The 17,111-nt window shown below is 37.3% G+C and overlaps 1 protein-coding gene and 1 long non-coding RNA gene across 6 annotated transcripts in view; one reads left to right on the plus strand and one right to left on the minus strand.

The window, feature by feature from the left end:
* Positions 1-17,111, minus strand: part of VPS37A (VPS37A subunit of ESCRT-I) — a 33,677-nt gene that overhangs the window by 15,361 nt on the left and 1,205 nt on the right. For 2 of the 4 annotated variants that reach the window (XM_086380667.1, XM_086380668.1), the window contains exons 2-4: positions 4,730-4,804; positions 2,758-2,872; positions 2,153-2,253 (exon numbers count right to left, since the gene is read on the minus strand). The exons of 1 other annotated variant lie outside the window; for it this stretch is intronic. In XM_086380667.1, coding sequence (XP_086236793.1) covers positions 2,153-2,253; positions 2,758-2,872; positions 4,730-4,804 — 291 coding nt within the window. Of the gene's footprint in view, positions 1-2,152; positions 2,254-2,757; positions 2,873-4,729; positions 4,805-8,199; positions 8,306-17,111 lie in introns of those variants that run through there. One more of the 4 variants, XM_086380671.1, reaches the window with a different exon arrangement.
* Positions 1,009-8,684, plus strand: LOC147343636 (uncharacterized). Of its 2 annotated transcripts, none has more exons than XR_015156315.1 (2): positions 1,009-1,087; positions 8,435-8,684. It is a non-coding gene; the product is annotated as an uncharacterized LOC147343636 (long non-coding RNA). The 2 variants fall into 2 exon arrangements; XR_015156314.1 differs by lacking the exon at positions 8,435-8,684 and adding an exon at positions 6,496-7,667.

Below are 17,111 nucleotides of genomic sequence, written 5' to 3' on the forward strand. Positions count from 1 at the left end.
TAGCCCTATCCTGGAAGAAAATAGTAAATTCAGTTTTTAGATAAAGAATATCAGAGAGGCTTCTGACTCTAGGACAAAGACACAGGAGCGCAAAGTGATGGCTGAGTTTGATATACCTAATGAATGGGATAATCTAGCCCAAGCTGATTTCCAGGCAGTGTTAAAATACGACCTGATTTTTGAACAAGAAAAAGTAAATTAAGTAAAAGAACTGGGCAATTAAGGCAAGAGATATTAGAGGAAGAGGAAATAGTGACTGTCAGAAGTTGCAGCATTATGCAATTTTAGAATATTGAACACAAAAAGTAACAAAGGATTAGAAATAGAAATGGCACGGGACACCTTAGGAATAGAGGTATGCTTTCAAAATTCTCAGTGGAGAAAAACCAAATAAAACAAACAAACAAAAAGAAATTAAAACAAAAAACAAAAAAACAAAACAAGTCAGTGGAAACCACTTCAACACACTCTATCAACTATGAAGTATGAGGGCATATTAAAGATATTTGCAGGTTAAAAAGAAGAAATCTCAAAATTATTCTTCCCAGCATCTTAAGGCATACTGTACTTTCAAAAATGGTCACAGCACTACTTCTGGTCCCATGTGCTCTCCCAGGGGGGTTCCCAGATGACTCAGTGGTAAAGAATCTGCCTGAAAGGGCAGGAGACATGGCTTCAATCCCTGGGTTGGGAAGATTTCCCTGGAAGAGGGCATGGCAACCCACTCCGGTATTCTTGCCTAGAGAATCCCATGGACAGAGAAGCCTGGCAGACTACAGTCCATGGGGGTCACAAAGAATTGGGCACGAATGAGTGACTGAGCATGCACACATGCTCTTCTAGAACCCTACCACTCCACCATTAAGAAGAAAAGCCTATTTTCTTCCCCTCGAAACGGATCAGGACTCCGTGACTGCCTCAACAAACTGAATGAAGCAGAAGTGACACTGCGTGACTTCAGCAGCTAGGCCAGAGAAGGTGAATATGACTTTCTCATAACTCTTTCAGGATGTTCACCCCAGAAGCCCAGCCATGGTGGTGTGAGGAAGCCCAGGCTGCATCTCGGTATTTCAACTGACCTCCCCAGGTAAGAGCTTCTGACGAGAGCTTGCTGATGGTCAGTAGAACAGAGAAGAGCTCTCTGATGAACCCTTCCTGAATTGAAGAATAATGAGCAAATAAATGTGTTTACTGTTTTAAGCCATGCCAGTTGATGCCAAAGGTGGAACACAAACAAGCTCTATTAGTACCTAACCAAACTGCAGATTCACAAGGAAAATAAATGCTCATTATTTCAACCACAAGTTTTAGGATAAACTGTTACTCATCCTTAGGAACTTGAACACACCTTTACTTAGGAAGCCACAGGGAGTAAGTAAAGCAAGAAACTAGGAAATAGCCTGAGAAAGAAAAAAACACAGGATGCAGGAAAAGGAGAGTCCCATACAGGAAGGTGGGAAAGGGAAATCCCAGGATGGCAGGACAGCACTTGTACAGTAATTCAGAATGGAGGGGGAAAATGGAGCAATATTTGCAAGGAAAAAATACTGGAACCTCAAGATTACCTGACAGGCTTGATGTGAAAAAATTATTTGAATGATATTTTTCAGAGCTGCCGAAAAGAGGTGGGAAATTAAAAACATCAAAGAATACAAAACTGATGGAAAACTGAAGTAATTATTAACTCCAGAGAAAAGCAAAAAATTATACCATAACAGAAATGTAATCATTATAAAGTACTTGGCTCAGCAGAAGGGAATATTCTGAAAGCCAATGTAATGAAAGTACCAAACACAAACTTAAGTAAAAATCATAATTTCACAGAGGACGAGGGAAAAGAAAGGTATGTGAAAAATAACTAAAACCTTCATTAATCATGATAGGAAGTCAGTAGATGGTATCTAAAATCAAAGAATCAACAGAGAGCAGTATCTATATATTATTCAGAAAGATGAAGATAAATATTAGACAAGCAGCTAAAAAATAAAATCCAGTTACCTCTGAAAAGTATGAATGTATCTGCCTGTGAAGGTGAGGATGTGGAAAGCAGACTGCCTTTTAACCTTATTTGAATTTTTAAGCTATGCTTTGATTACTCAGATCAAAAGTAAATAAATGTATATACAAACTCTTTTGTTACAAACATACTTACTATGGGAATGCTGTTGAAGCAGGAGCTAAAACTGGAGGATTCTTCCAAAACTCATCCAATAGACTCTGAATAATTTTCCCAAGATCTGAATGCATTGTAAACTAAAAGTAACAGTAATACACAGTGATCGAAATCATTTTCGAAAAAAGATTATATAGTCTCATTAAGATAATTAAACTGTAAAACTTAACCTTACATCCACTTTTATAAGTCAAAAATTAAATGAAAGGCAAAGGATATTATGTCAACTGAACATCCACAACTTACTATAGAAGCAATACCATAAATGAGGTTAAAAGTTTATTTAGTTAATACTGGAGCTGAACTATTTCCACACTTCACTACTGACAGTAATCTGAAGGTTCAAAGGTAAATACTGAGTACACTGAAGTTATAGTCCTTCACGTTAGTGAATCATATACATATTCTAAAAAATGTAAGGCAAATTTGAATTTTAATCCCTTCCTAACTACTATAAAAGATCTACAATGAACCCAAGTTTTAACATCAACAGGTCCTCACCACTGAAAAACAAAAAGCCTCCAAATCAGGATTATCTATTAAGTATAGTTAACATTTTGAAATAAATCATAGCATATACATACATTGCTTACTAATGGAGAGGTAACATACACTCCTTGTTTATCCACTAAGTGATGTCGTATTGGTGGATAAACACTGATCACTGGTTTTTCCTGAGGAAATTGTGGAGGAAGCAATCTGGCAAAAGTAGAACAGAGTTATATAATCATAATTCTAAAACAAAGTTACTTAAAAGCAAATTAAATTTTCACACTTTCATTCAGATTATTCAGTAATCAGTGCTCTATTATGGTTGTTGAGTTAACTGAACCTATACAGAAAGACACACTTTGGCAACGAGACTATAATTAATTCAATATAGTAAAACCTTCTTAATGTGGAGTAAGGATAATGTGAATTATAGACTATTCTTCAAACTGGGCCAATAATTGCTTTCAAACACATCACATTATACCAAACTATCCAAAATTTCAGCCAGAAATTATACATTTTTATCAGGTGAACCATGTTATGCCAGTCTGGCTTTTTACTGAACCACAGGTCTTGGCATCTAACTTTCTTGTGGCTTTCCTTTTTTTGAAATGCTGCCAAGAAGTGTTTCACTATACACTGAATTCTTAATGAGCAAGTAGATAAAATAAGAAGTACTAGGGTTGGAATACTGGAGCTGACACCATGCCTTGGTGCTATGCGGCTCTCTTTGAAATGTCTCAATTAACACATCTCTCCCAACTTTGAGGTCAGTCCTATGGTTTCAGCTAATTAACAGTAAATTCTCAGTACCAAAAGGAAAAAGAGTAAAAATCTTAACCCTTTAAGAACTACTGCAAATTTGAAATTAGGGAGTGAAGTCTCCAACAATGCACTTTTACGGGACATGGAACCTTGCAAATCTCTAAAATCTAGATGAATACATCCTTTTAAATTGCCACTCCGTTCCCCTCCTGGCTCAGGGAACTATTGTTGTCAAGAGGGAAACTAGGTCTTTGTTGGCTTCTCCTACTTAGCTGTACCAGGGTGTGTGATGAGAGAGAAAACTACCTCAGGTATATAGTTTAGGCTGTTAAACTACTTTGGAAAAGAGGCAATGAATGGCCTTTGGAGCCCAAACAGTCTGGGTTTCTCTCCTGACTACTGTATTCACTACCTACTTGAATATAATTTGTTTTAGTTTTCAGGGCGGCTGTGACGATTAATAAAGCTCCCATATATTGACATAACACAGCATAATGGTTGGCACTGCTATATATTCACCGTTTAATTTCCACTCATTCAACTAGGATTTAATATGGGATCCCACGTGAAGGTACCTCACTAGGCAATGAAGATCTGACGATGAACAAACATAGTTTCTATCTTCAAGTTAAGTGCATTTTTACTGTACCTCACTCAAACACTTGCTTGAGCAGCCAGCCACCTAATGCAATCTGAGGTAATAATAATTCTTTCATGTTGAAGTCTAATAAATGCACTTAGGGCTAAATGAGTACTAGCAATCACTTTGCCCAAACTTTCCTCTTTATTACTTAATAACCTTAATAATGATTATTATTTTTTACTTTTAATTTTTTTTCTTTAAAAATAATCGGCAGATCAAATTCAACTGTGAACTTGCTGGCTGATGTATTATATTGGTTGCTGAAAACTAGAATATTTTAACTTGTTTCTGATGTAAAGGTGGTTGTTCCTCTAACAGTGTCTGCACACGATCCCTTCCACTGTTTGTTGTTGTCATGCTCACTCTTTCAGCCTGCCTCCAGCAAAGAGTTTAGTGCAAATCAATGAAAGATCTATTACATCTTTGTATTCCATTTCCTCTTTCATGGTTTCTTACCGCAATCTCTATTACAATGACATATTTAAACTTTTTTATTTCACAGAATTGTGTAAGTTTAAGAAACTTTAGATACTAGAAAAGGAAATAAATTCAGCTTACTTTAAACAGCTTACTTCTGACAGCAGCTAAGAAACAAAATGATAAAAAGATTTTTCCAAGTCCTATTCCATGAAAAAACAGGATACAATTCTACTCACATATTAATGTTAATTGTCAGGTTATTTACAGTGAAAGGCAACCTGTATTCCACATCTTTCTGTATTTCAGCTATGCTGTAGGAGAAAATGTGAGAAAAAAAATTTATCCAAAGTTATAAAAACCATTAATGTTAAAAGCAAACATTAAAATTTGTAGAGTCTAGTAAAACAACTTCATTTTAATCACAGAATCTAGAGAGCCAATATAACTTGTATCTTGAGGGGGAAATGACCATAGAAAAAATTATCAAATAAGCAGGCAATACTATTTTGAGATATTCTCAGGGGGTTGCGAAGAGATGGAGTTAAGCTGGTGAGGTAAAAAGGCAAAGAACTCTTGTATTAGTGCTACACTGATTACTATTGCTTTATATAATTTATCATTGTGCTGTGCTTAGTCACTCTGTCATGTCTGACTGTGACCCCATGGACTTTAGCATGCCAGGCTCCTCTGTCCATGGGGATTCTCCAGGCAAGAGTACTAGAGTGGGTTGCCATGCCCTATTCCAGGGGATCTTCCCAACCCAAGGATCAAATCCAATCTCCCTTATGCAGGTGGATTCTTTACTGTCTGAGCCACCAGGGAAGCAATTTATCATTAGTAGAATCAACTGTAGGCATGAGTTTGAGCAAACTCCGGGAGATAGTGAAGCTGGGTATGCTGCAGTCCATGGGGTTGGAAAGAGTCAGACATGACTTAGCAACTGAACAAGAAGCAATTGCCAACTCCTCTAGTTAAAACAGGTCAGCAAGAGAAGACCTATGTTCTGACTACAATCCTTCCAATGCCAGCTGTATTGACAGGGCTTTCAGAGTTTAAACTGAGAAGTCTGGATGAGATGTCTCCTACAGCCTTATGATAGATAGAGACAGCTGGCTGTTTTTCAAAACCAAATATTCCCCTTCTTCCTAAATAAGAGAGTCCTGATTTTATTCTGAGCAGCAATGTTGTAGCTTTTCTTGTAGCAAGTTGTTGCTACAGGCTTAAGTTCCAGCCAATAAAACACAGTTAAGTTGGGTGAGGTGGAATTTCCAGAAATGCATTTTAAAGGGCAACAAAAACTGGTATAGAGTCTATCTGCCCTTCCTGCCTGGCCCTGAAAGACAAACTTCGAACAACCATATTGGACCAGGAGTGACTCTGAGAATCAGAGCCAAACACTAGGGAGAGCTCAGCAGACAGAAGTAGTTTGGGTCCTTAATGGTTATGGAATCAACAAACTGAATTTCTCGTATGCAAGAGAAAAAGAAACTTTTATCATGTCACTTTATCAAGTTACTATTTGGGGAGTCTTCATTATTAATACTTGAATATAACTGCCATCTAATAAAAGTTCCCTATACTTTAACATTTTACATTCAGAATTTTTATTAAAAAAATTTTTTTTTGGCCATGACCCCTTACCATGTGGAATCTTAAAAGCTTCCTGACCCAGGACTGAACACACATCCCTTGTATTGGAAGGTTGGGATCTTAACCACTGGACTACCAGGCAAGTCCCCAGAATTTTATTTTGATTGCTGGCATGCAATTATTACAAGTATAATCTACCAACCAGATCTTTTGGTGACTCACTTGGAATTCTAACATTTATAATCTTTATAATCTTTCCAAAGGGAAAAATGTTAAGTAGTATTAATGAGTTATGGTTGAAAGGAAGCCTGATATCCAAAAGGACAAGAATCATTTTCAAGCATGAATACTTTTAAAAGATCTAGCAGTTACATAACTTATTTTTTTTTCTTTTGGTTGCTTTAATTGGTAGTTCTGGAAGACCTGTCTTATTTTTCTCATTTTTGGGGGGACGAATCAAGATTGCCCGGGAGAAATATCAGTAATCTCAGATATGCAGATGATACCACCCTTATGGAAGAAAGTGAAGAGGAACTAAAAAGCCTCTTGATGAAAGTGAAAGAGGAGAGTGAAAAAGTTGACTTAAAGCTCAACATTCAGAAAATGAAGATCATGGCATCTGGTCCCATCACTTCATGGGAAATAGATGGGGAAACAGTGGAAACAGTGTCAGACTTTATTTTGGGGGGCTCCAAAATCACTGCAGATGGTGACTGGAGCCATGAAATTAAAAGACGCTTACTCCTTGGAAGGAAAGTTATGACCAACCTAGATAGCATATTCAAAAGCAGACATTACTTTGCCAACATAGGTCAGTCTAGTAAAGGCTATGGTTTTTCCAGTGGTCATGTATGGATGTGAGAGTTGGGCTGTGAAGAAAGCTGAGCACCAAAGAATTGATGCTTTTGAACTGTGGTGTTGGAGAAGACTCTTGAGAGTCCCTTGAACTGCAAGAAGATCCAACCAGTCCATTCTAAAGGAGATCAGTCCTGGGTGTTCATTGGAAGGACTGATGCTGAAGCTGAAACTCCAATACTTTGGCCACTTCATGCAAAGAGTTGACTCACTGGAAAAGACTCTGAAGCTGGGAGGGACTGGGGGCAGGAGGAGAAGGGGACGACAGAGGATGAGATGGCTGGATGGCATCACCTACTCGATGGACATGAGTTTGGGTGAACTCCGGGAGTTGGTGATGGACAGGGAGGCCTGGCATGCTGCGATTCACGGGGTCACAAAGAGTTGGATACGACTGAACAACTGAACTGAACTGATGACTTTTTTTGCCTTCTGATAAAAACCTAGCCTCTCAAATATGTAAATTTCAGGTTGCCTGAAAGGTTCAAGAGTGTTGGGATGGAATTACCGAGAAATCATAGATGTCCCCTCTGACATCTCGTGGACTGAAGTTATGATTGAAGAGAAGAAATAGTTGGGAAAAGACTCAAAATATATTCAGTATTAAGACTAACTTAAAGTTTCTCTTTGGGGATCAGGTTCAGACTAGGATACTAAACAGTTTTCCCAGTTGTATTGATATAAACACTGTGTAATCAATAAAATGGCTTAAGTTTTTTGTTTCTGTTATCTTAGATGTCAATGGTGTCAATGCTTCAGAGGAATACTTATCACAACAGTATCAAAGCCAAGTAGAGCATTTTAGTGACCAAGAGCATATTAGGCTTCAATTAGGCTTCCTGGGGTCAAATCCTTCCTCCACCATTTACTTGTGTGATCACAATCTACCTAAGCCTTATCTCTCACATGGTAAATGGGGATGTTAAAAACACCCATCTTGCTAAAAGTGTTGTTAGATTAAGTGAGATAATGCAGGTAAAGCCCTCCCCATATAATACCATAACTGTTCAATATATTTTAGCATCATTAAGCAAACATTTAACATACATATCTAAGTTGGAGCCTGTCTAAATTTGTAGTACTGAAGTGTTAAGTCATTTTTTCAGACACTGTCTTTTTATAGAAAACAAAGTGAATTTGATTAAAATAATTTTTGGCGAGAAGTGTTCATTGTCCCCATAATTATGTTGCCCTTCTCCAGGGGTTTTCCTGAACCCCGAGATCAAACCCAAGTCTCCTACATTGCAGGTGGATTCTTTACCTTCTGAACCACCAGGGAAGTCAAAGGTAGTATTCGTAATATTAACGAGAACTGAATCATCATTAACAAATTCCGAAACAGGTTAGCCATGGCAACTGATGGGTTGAGGACATGCTGCCCCTAAATGTGGCACCTTGGCATCTTCAATATTTTAAACTGAAGGAATATAAGAAAAAAGCAGAAACAGGAAAGTTACTCTGACCTTCTCCCTCCTTATCTTTCTTTCTTAAAACAGAAAATAGGTCTTAAGACCTCATTAAGAGGTGCCCACCCTACACCAAGAGGAAGGAGCATCTGAATCTCAGAAGACACAGGGACAATGAAAGAACCTAAGAAGCCGGACTTGCTAAGGCATCATTGTTCCCTGCAACATGGCCCCCACCCCTCCCACTTACTATAATTACAAGCATGCTTCATCTTATTGTGCTTCACTGATACTGATGGTTAGTGTTTTTTAGCAATAAAGTATTTTTAATTAGAATACATACATTGGTGTTAAGACATAATGCTATTGCACACTTAATAAACTACAGTATAATGTATAAATTACAGTATAATGTAAAAATAACTTTTATATCTACTGGGAAACCCAATAACTCATGTGACATGCTTCACTGCAACACATATCTTCCCTGGTGGCTCAAACAGTACAGAATCTGCCTGCAATGTGGGAAACCTGGGTTCAATCCCTGGGTCGGGAAGATCCGCTGGAGAAGGGCATAACAACCCACTCCAGTATTCTGGCCTGGAGAATCCCATGGACAGAGGAGCCTGGCGGGCCACATCCGTGGGGTCGCAAAGGTGGCAAAGGACAGGCCTGAAGCGAATGAGCACGCATGCACGCTGGCACTCAGCTGGCAGTATCACTAAGGCGTGCTGTGCACTCCTTAACCCACCACATCCCTCCACAACTGTCACCACGACTTTCATCAAGCCCAGTATAAAATGCTCAGTTCTGTTTCTCTGGCTCTTCATTTCCTTTTGAAGATCTCCCTGATATGTAAACTCACATGAAATTTGTGTACTTTTCTCCTATTAATCTTTAGTTGGTTTAATTTTCAGGCCCAACCCTAAGAGCAAGAGCATCAAGGAAAGCTGCTTTCTTCTCTACATTAGTTGTGTTAGATAAAATGGCAGATGCTTGTTCTACTTAATTAAAACAAGAATCATTCCCCGAATCTTTATCACAAATGTGATTTTGAATTTTTTGCTATTTCAAGTAGCTTTTTAAAAACTTATTCCAAAAATAATTCTTTCTCAACAGGGAAAAAAATTATTTTTCCAAATCAGTAAATGTTATTTTACAAGAGTTTTAAACGTCTACATAATGTTCTAATATATTGTTTAACCTATTCTGTACCATTAAATACTGAAACTAAGCAGGCCCCTGGGGGTTCCTGGGCATGGAAGCCTTTCTAAGTCCCCACACATCTGGTTTGTAGGAATAGACTCCAGTCTCCATGACCTTGAAAGGGCAAATTCAAACAGTTGCTAATCAGGGATGGGAGGAGACAAGGGAGGAGACAAGGGAGGAGACAAGGGAGGAGACTGCCCCCCACCTCACCCACCCCCAGGCCAGACTAAAGGCATGGGTGTACACAGCTCCTTATAAGCAACTCTGCCCTTGAAGATGCTTTAAAACCTTTCAACAAATCGTCCCAGGTTGGGACACACAGCTTTCCAGGGCACAGGTGGGCTGTGTCTCCCTTTGCCTGGCAAAGTAATAAAGCTATTCTTTTCTATTTCAGCCAAAACTCTGTCTCAGATTTTATTCCGATTGATGCACAGAGGCTGAGTTTTCAGCATCAATATTTAGATTGTTTCCAAGTTTACTGCTATAAACCATGCTTTGATAAACATTCTTACAGTCATATCTTTACACTGACAGGTAGTACTCTTTGGATGTAAACACACATATGTGTTCTAAAGTAATACTGCAATCTCACCAGAGAAAATTTAAATGATCTTCTGTTAATAATTTTATTCTCTAGGTTCTCTGAGAAAAGTGAATTATTATGGTTTTATTTCAGCAACTCTGAGTCTGTTCTGGACTCAAGAAAGCTGAGACAGCTAACTTTTGTCAGAATGTGTGGTTAACTGGCATCCACTCTACTTTTGACAGCCCCTAAAACCATACGTAAACAGACCTTGAAATGCAAGACACACTAGCTATGGTTGGGATCCCTTTCACAGAAGAATCATTTATCTCCTCACTTTATATTTTGTGTAAACCTGGATTCTGTAACTAAGACTAGGTTCAGCTGAACAGCTACCATGCATTCAGCACCTGCATCTCCCAAGGAAACGGAAACAGCGTGGTCCCGTCTGTTTTCTCAGTCACCAACTGACTGAAAAAGATCAAGACTCTGATTCCATCATTTCCCCTTGTTTAACTCAAGGAAGGGTTTTAGGTGATCCTTGTCGATAAAAGGTTTAGATGCTTAGATAAAGACATTAGACAATTTCCCTCTCCCATTTAAATCTCCAGGAAATACTGAAACTGACTTTTAAGAAGCAAATCTATATAACAGTGCTGGAAAGTAAAGGGTTCCATACATACACTGACAACGAACTCTGAGGAATCTTAGAAAGATAAAAGATTAAAAAAGGATGAGATTAAAGGAAAAGATAAGTGTTTAAAAAAATTAAATATAGGAACTAATGACAACCCCCAAACATAAGACCAATGCAAAGCTGAAGCCCTTGAACCAGGTCACGGCAAATCTGAGTGTGGAAGGTGGGGCAGGAGCCCCTCTCCGAGTAGACAGTGAGAAGAAGCCTGGAGCAGCAGGAAGTTAGAGCTCTCTCCTGGTGTCCGGCCTGTTTCAACCTGCAGACAACCGTTCTGTCTGCCCCAGAAATCCATGGGGAGGGAGCCTCTAAGGGGGCAGCACCTCAGGAAGCTCCTGACTCCCAGGAGCCTCCATCTCCAAAAGACAACTATCAGCTTGCCCCAGGACAAAGCAAGTCATTCTTCCTCACCTGTCAACTGAGGCAGGCCAGGATACACAGAACTAAAGACCCACAAACAAGACTACAAGGAATCTTACATACAGAGAAGGTTTGAACAAAACAAAAGCATTAGAGGCATGCACCAAACTCAACAAGCTCCACACACAAAAACTCAAAGATACAGAATTAGAGGAGCAAACAGAAGACTATAAATTTGTTACAATATCCTCAGGGGAACAAAAGAAAACAGCACTTGAGTTACCAGTCCAAGCCTGTACCATTCTGCGCAGGACAGGACAATAAATCCAGAGACAGTTGCTAGGGCAAGGAATAGACTTTATTTGGAAAGCCAGTGAACCAAGAGGATGGTAGACTCATGTACTAAAAGTACCATCTTGCCTGAGGAAGAGTTCAGGTTTCTTTTATATTAAACAGGAAGGGAGTACAGTCACGTATTTCCTGTTTCCAGTCAGCCTCCAGTGGGGAGGTGCTAATTTCCTCCTTCCTGAAGGCACTCACAGGTGGGCCTCATCAGGCCTTAATGCTGATTACTTGTGAGGCAGGGTTTCTAGGGATGGACCATTCTGCGTAGTTGAAGTTTACAGGCAACAACCCTTTATTAATTAACTTGTAATAGAATACAAAAGCTCTTCCCTATTACATTGCCTTCACACACACACACCAGCTGATATGAAGTGAATAATTAAGAAACTTGAAATTTAAAATAAATAGTTGAATAGATGGCTCATTGCTCTGTTTGGAAGATGCTTCATACTGTACCCTACTCCTGGAGAATGCTGAGGCATGTTAGCATAAAGCCTTTTAGAAATTCTAGAGTACTCAATTTTGTTTTCTGTATCTATTTGATACAGACCACTTATTTCATAGCTATTTTTGAAACACTGCTCTTTAGAAGACATTGGATAATGACAGAGATGCTATAGGAACACAGGAGAAAGAACTTAACCTAAACAGGGGTGGGGGAAATGAGGTCTTTGGGGGAAAAATAGTATCTGAGCTACATTTAAAAGTCAGATAAGAGTTAACCCCAGGAAACAGAACCAAGGAAATGAAGTGTACATTCCAGACAGAGGAGGACAATTAGAAAAGCTTCAGTAGGAAATAACACTGGGTCTCTAAAAGTCTCTGTATCTTTTGCCATTAAAGAAACTTCACATTGTGTCTGCTGACACCTTTTCATGAGTCACATCACTTATATTCTGTGACAACCAGGCATTAAGCTAAAGAAGCTGGCAAGAGTTAGGAAGCCACTGAAAAGAACAACATCATCAAACTCAAATTTTAAAGATTACTCTGGCACCCATGTGGAAGAGAAAAGGGAATAAGATGGAGGCAGAGAGAACAGCATGATGCAGTGGTAACACAGATGACTAAGTGAAAACAGGATGACCAGGTTTCTGGCTTAGGTGAGCAGGCAGGAGAGACAGCTTGGAAGAAATTCAGAAGTAGGAGGCAAAAAGTAGATGTAGTCAGACTCAACTAGCAATGGAGAAATGATTACCTGTGTGGTAACTTTTTTTTTTTAAGCAGGTATGGATCGATACTACTATGTGGAAAATTAACTAGAAAGAACACTTGACTGTTACTATCTATTTAGGAAAAGTATTCTTAAATTGTAACATGCTTTATTGTGTCATATACTCTACAACTGTAACTTTTAATCACTGGTTATAGATTATATGACAACGTACCAAATTAAAATTCCCTTAATTATGGGATCGTTCGCTATACATTATTTTTAAGTTCACTGTTAGGAGTTCAAATTTATAGAGTCAAAATATTGACATTCTGTAGGTTTCTGCAGCTTCAATAAGCTGTCATAGCAGATTCTTGTAGGATTTTTTATTGCAACAAGTTAAGGTGATTTTTCTTTCACAAGGAAGTTTTATTCTTACATAACTTATGTTGCCAGATCTTTCTATTTTGAATGAAAAGTTGGAGGGGACAAAGTCTGTATGAGAAATCTTTGTATTTGCTGCTAAACTGCTGTGAACCTACAACTACTCTAAATAATAAAATCTATTTTTTAAAAGTTGGAAATTTGGATATTTTAATGAAAAAAATCTCACACTATGTTGACAACAGATCCATTAAAAAAATATATAGCACTGAACTGGTTAAAACATATACACATATCCTCTCATTACAAACTTTTTGTGTTGTAAAGTCTGTATGTGAGTCCTTTTGAGCTGACAGTAAAAACTACAAGAAAGAAAGATTTGGAATCTGGGCTTACTCAGAAACACATGAGTTTACAGGAGACAGCCTTATACCTGAGAGCAGGGGTTAAACTAAATAGCTATAGGGTACAAAACTATACAGCAGCAGACTCTCCAAAGAAGTCACAGACTTTTTAAAGATTTGGGTAATCAGAAAGAATATCGAAGGACTGGTGCAAAAGAAAATTTCAAAATGATGTGTATAGACTATGTAGATAGTCTATTGTATTTAAGATACAATTATATCTTAATTGTATCTTAAAAATCTTCAAGATACAAATATAAAATAGCTGGCATTTATAGATACATTTTAGTGTATGTCAGATAATATTCTAGTCTCTCTACATGTATTGTCTGAAACCTTTCAAAATTAAATTTTACACTTCATTTATGAAGAAAAACTCTCTGGAATGGACTTGCTTTCTGAATGGAAAGTCAGAAGTAGCCCTGCCAGAGACAAATGGAGATCTGTGAGCGATTCATTAACAAGCTGGCTAGATCCAAGTAGGCTATGAGGCAAAGGTTGCAGGCACATTGATACCATGCAGTGGAAAGAAGGAATACAATCTGTTACCTGCTTACTGTGTGTCAGAAACTCTAATAAATGTTTATACATATTACTTAAATATCAACAATTCTACAGGATAAAAATCCCAATTCCTGATTTTACAGATGGGAACTAAAGCTTAGAGTTCACCTAAGTCATTAATGTATTATGATGTGATGTCATTAATTTTTGCTTGTTTGCATTTATTTTCTTCAAATTCATTTTGTCTAGCATCCCATATCAGAGTGAAAAAGAAGAAAGCAATTCCGATAAATATAATAACTCCCAAATTAGATTTTCTTTTTGAATATAAAATAGCACCAGAATTACCACATAACAGATTATTAAAATGAGAAGTCCTTTATTTGAGAGAGCTGATATCCCGAAGTAAAAGGTAACAAAGACACTATTTGTATAACTTTGAATCTTTGCAGTTAATTACAGACAATACCATTCACAGCACAGCTTCAGGCTATTGTTTCAGAGCTAAGGAAGTAAAGTAATAAAGAAGCTAATGAGAGAGGAAAAACCAGGATAGTTAGGATGGTAACTGTTGATTTACCATCAGATTCTGGTATTTTCTGGCTGTCAGGTACAGTGCAGGGAGGTACTTAACAGCTTCAATTCTAAAGAATCTTTAAATACTGGGATTGGTGTGTATCAATGGGGATAGTTTCAGCTACAAGTAACAGAAAAATCAGTTCGAACGTGTGATTTGTATGTATAATACAAATGTATATGTATTATCTCATACAGACAGGAGTCTAGAGGCAGAAAGGTTCCAGGCCTGGTTAACTCAGTATCACAATATCATCACAGACTTTCCATCTTTATACTCTACCACATCCAGTAGTCAGCCTTCCTTCCTTCATGATCCAAGCAGTTCCAGGCATCCCATGTAACACAATACCCCAAAACAGAAAGAGGCATTTCCTTTTACACATCTCTATTACTAAGAAAAATGTTTCGTGTAGCTCCCCAAAAGACTTCTTCTCCAACTCCGCTGACCAAGATTAGGTTAAGTTTCTGACAATAACTAGCAGTGGGAATAAGCCCATCATCACTGGAGTAAACAATCACTATTTACCCATAGAGACTGAAGGGGCTTGGCCTCCATTAAAGAAGTGGGCCTGCAGACCAGGAACCCAAAAAGGTAATGTTCTTCCAAGAAATCAGAAGTATGGAGTTAAATGGGAAATCAAGTGTGACTTAAAGTAAGCTTCTTTAGGAAGTACAAGAAACAACAGAATTAGTTCTACTCTTGCCCCAAAAAGTCAGGAAATATAGTGGTAAGTTGAATATTATGATGACTGTTACTTAGAAAGTGGCATATATTACTTCAGCCTAGTAATCTACATAACTTTCAGTTTCCATTTTCAGAGCAGACAGAAACATGCTACCATATAACAATTTTTTGGTCATCATTATGACAGTGTTTCATTTGCCCTGCCTCACCAATAAGACTTAAAGAGAATTTCTTGAAGTAACTAAAAAAGAAGTTTAAATTAGGGGAAGGGAATTAAAGAGACTCTTTCCTGATACGGGATTTTTTTGAATTATAAGTAGTTAAAAGAAAATAGAAGTTGGAAGGTAGATGAGAGAATAGGGTGGGGAAAGGTTACTGAGAAGAAAAAAAGTGAGACACTGAGGGCAGAAAAAGAGCTGCTGATCCTGTAAATGCAGAAGGGACAGAGTATGAAACATGAGGCAGAAGGGTGGAGTGCAACAATACATTAATATTCATAATTGAAGAAGTTCTGCAGTATTCATTAAAATACCATTTTAAACAGTCTTTCAACTTTTACAGAGTGCATTTTCAGAATAACCAATTGCAGTGTCTTTTTGTACAAAAATCTTTAAGTTGTAGTATTGAATTTGGTTACTCAAGCAACATACTGTCAGATACTGCACAGATGTTTCATTTTTACCTGCTAGTTTTAAAATGTATGTCATAACTTAAAAGGGCAAACTTAACAAGAATAGGTGAAATTTTTTTCTGGGACCATACCATTCTTTAAAAACTGCCATGTACATGACCTACTTCATTGTCACCAGAATTATCCAAGTATAGTTTATAAATGTGAACTATTTCAATAAAAACTTCAAGTATTTTTTATAAAAGAAATTATAAGAATCAAAGCAATTAAAGGTAGCTGTTCATAAAATATCACAAAATACTGTAGATAATGTCACATGTCTAATTATATATCCATAATTTCTGGCTCAAAAAAAAATTACAAACAAAATAGATCCTTTCTGCTTTTGACTCAGGGTATTTACTGATCCTCTTAAGCTAATTACAGAATTCCTTAGATTAGCAATTCCTGCCTTCAACTCTAACTTTGTTTGGGAGACACACACAGAAAAATACACAATACATTTCACATCACTTTCCTTATTTACCAGCCTCAGCAGCAAGGGACTTTGGAGTATTTGAAAATTCAACTCCAACCTCAAAGAATAAAATTTGCCATCTGTGAGAATATCTAACAGAATATCCTAAAGGCTTAAAAGCAATTAATTCCAAAGGTATGGTTCTAGAAAGTATTTTGGCAATTGTAAACAAACGGCCTTCCAAAGTGAGAACTTTTGTTATGTTTATTAAAAAGGAGTATCCTTAATTTATAAACATATTTTGTAAAAGTGACTCTTACAGGTTAGTAGAGAAAACCAGAGTCAGATTGACTTTTAAGAACTCTACGAACTTAATTTTCCAAAAAGAAAGCTACCATTACATCAAACACCATGCTATTCTTTCCTGTTTAATACCACAAATTCTCACCTTTCTAAAGTTCTGAACAGCAGAACAATTGAGAAAAAGAACCAAAGGAAAAAAAAAAGAAAAGAAAAAGAACCAAGGAACACCTGAAGTTCAATCAGCAACAGGCCTCACTAAAGCCAACCGATTTTGCAATGATTTTTTTCTTTTAACAATACACCTAAATTTAAAACTATTCCATACTATAACTTGTTTAGAAAAAAATTAGTATAACACATAAAATGGCTCCTAGAATTAACCAATTTTAATATCTCAAGATGTATTTCAAATATATGAATAGTCTATTAAGATGCAGATATCTTTCCATTAAAATACATGCTGACACACGTAAATATAGTTGCATAATTCATATGAAGAGGCTGTTCTAATTTTTTAAAACCACTAGAGGTCACAG

This window comes from Bos grunniens, chromosome 27 (assembly GCF_055505025.1).
Source record: "Bos grunniens cultivar Pamir isolate PY7600 chromosome 27, Bosgru_T2T1.0, whole genome shotgun sequence".
Classification (NCBI taxonomy): Eukaryota; Metazoa; Chordata; class Mammalia; order Artiodactyla; family Bovidae; genus Bos; species Bos grunniens.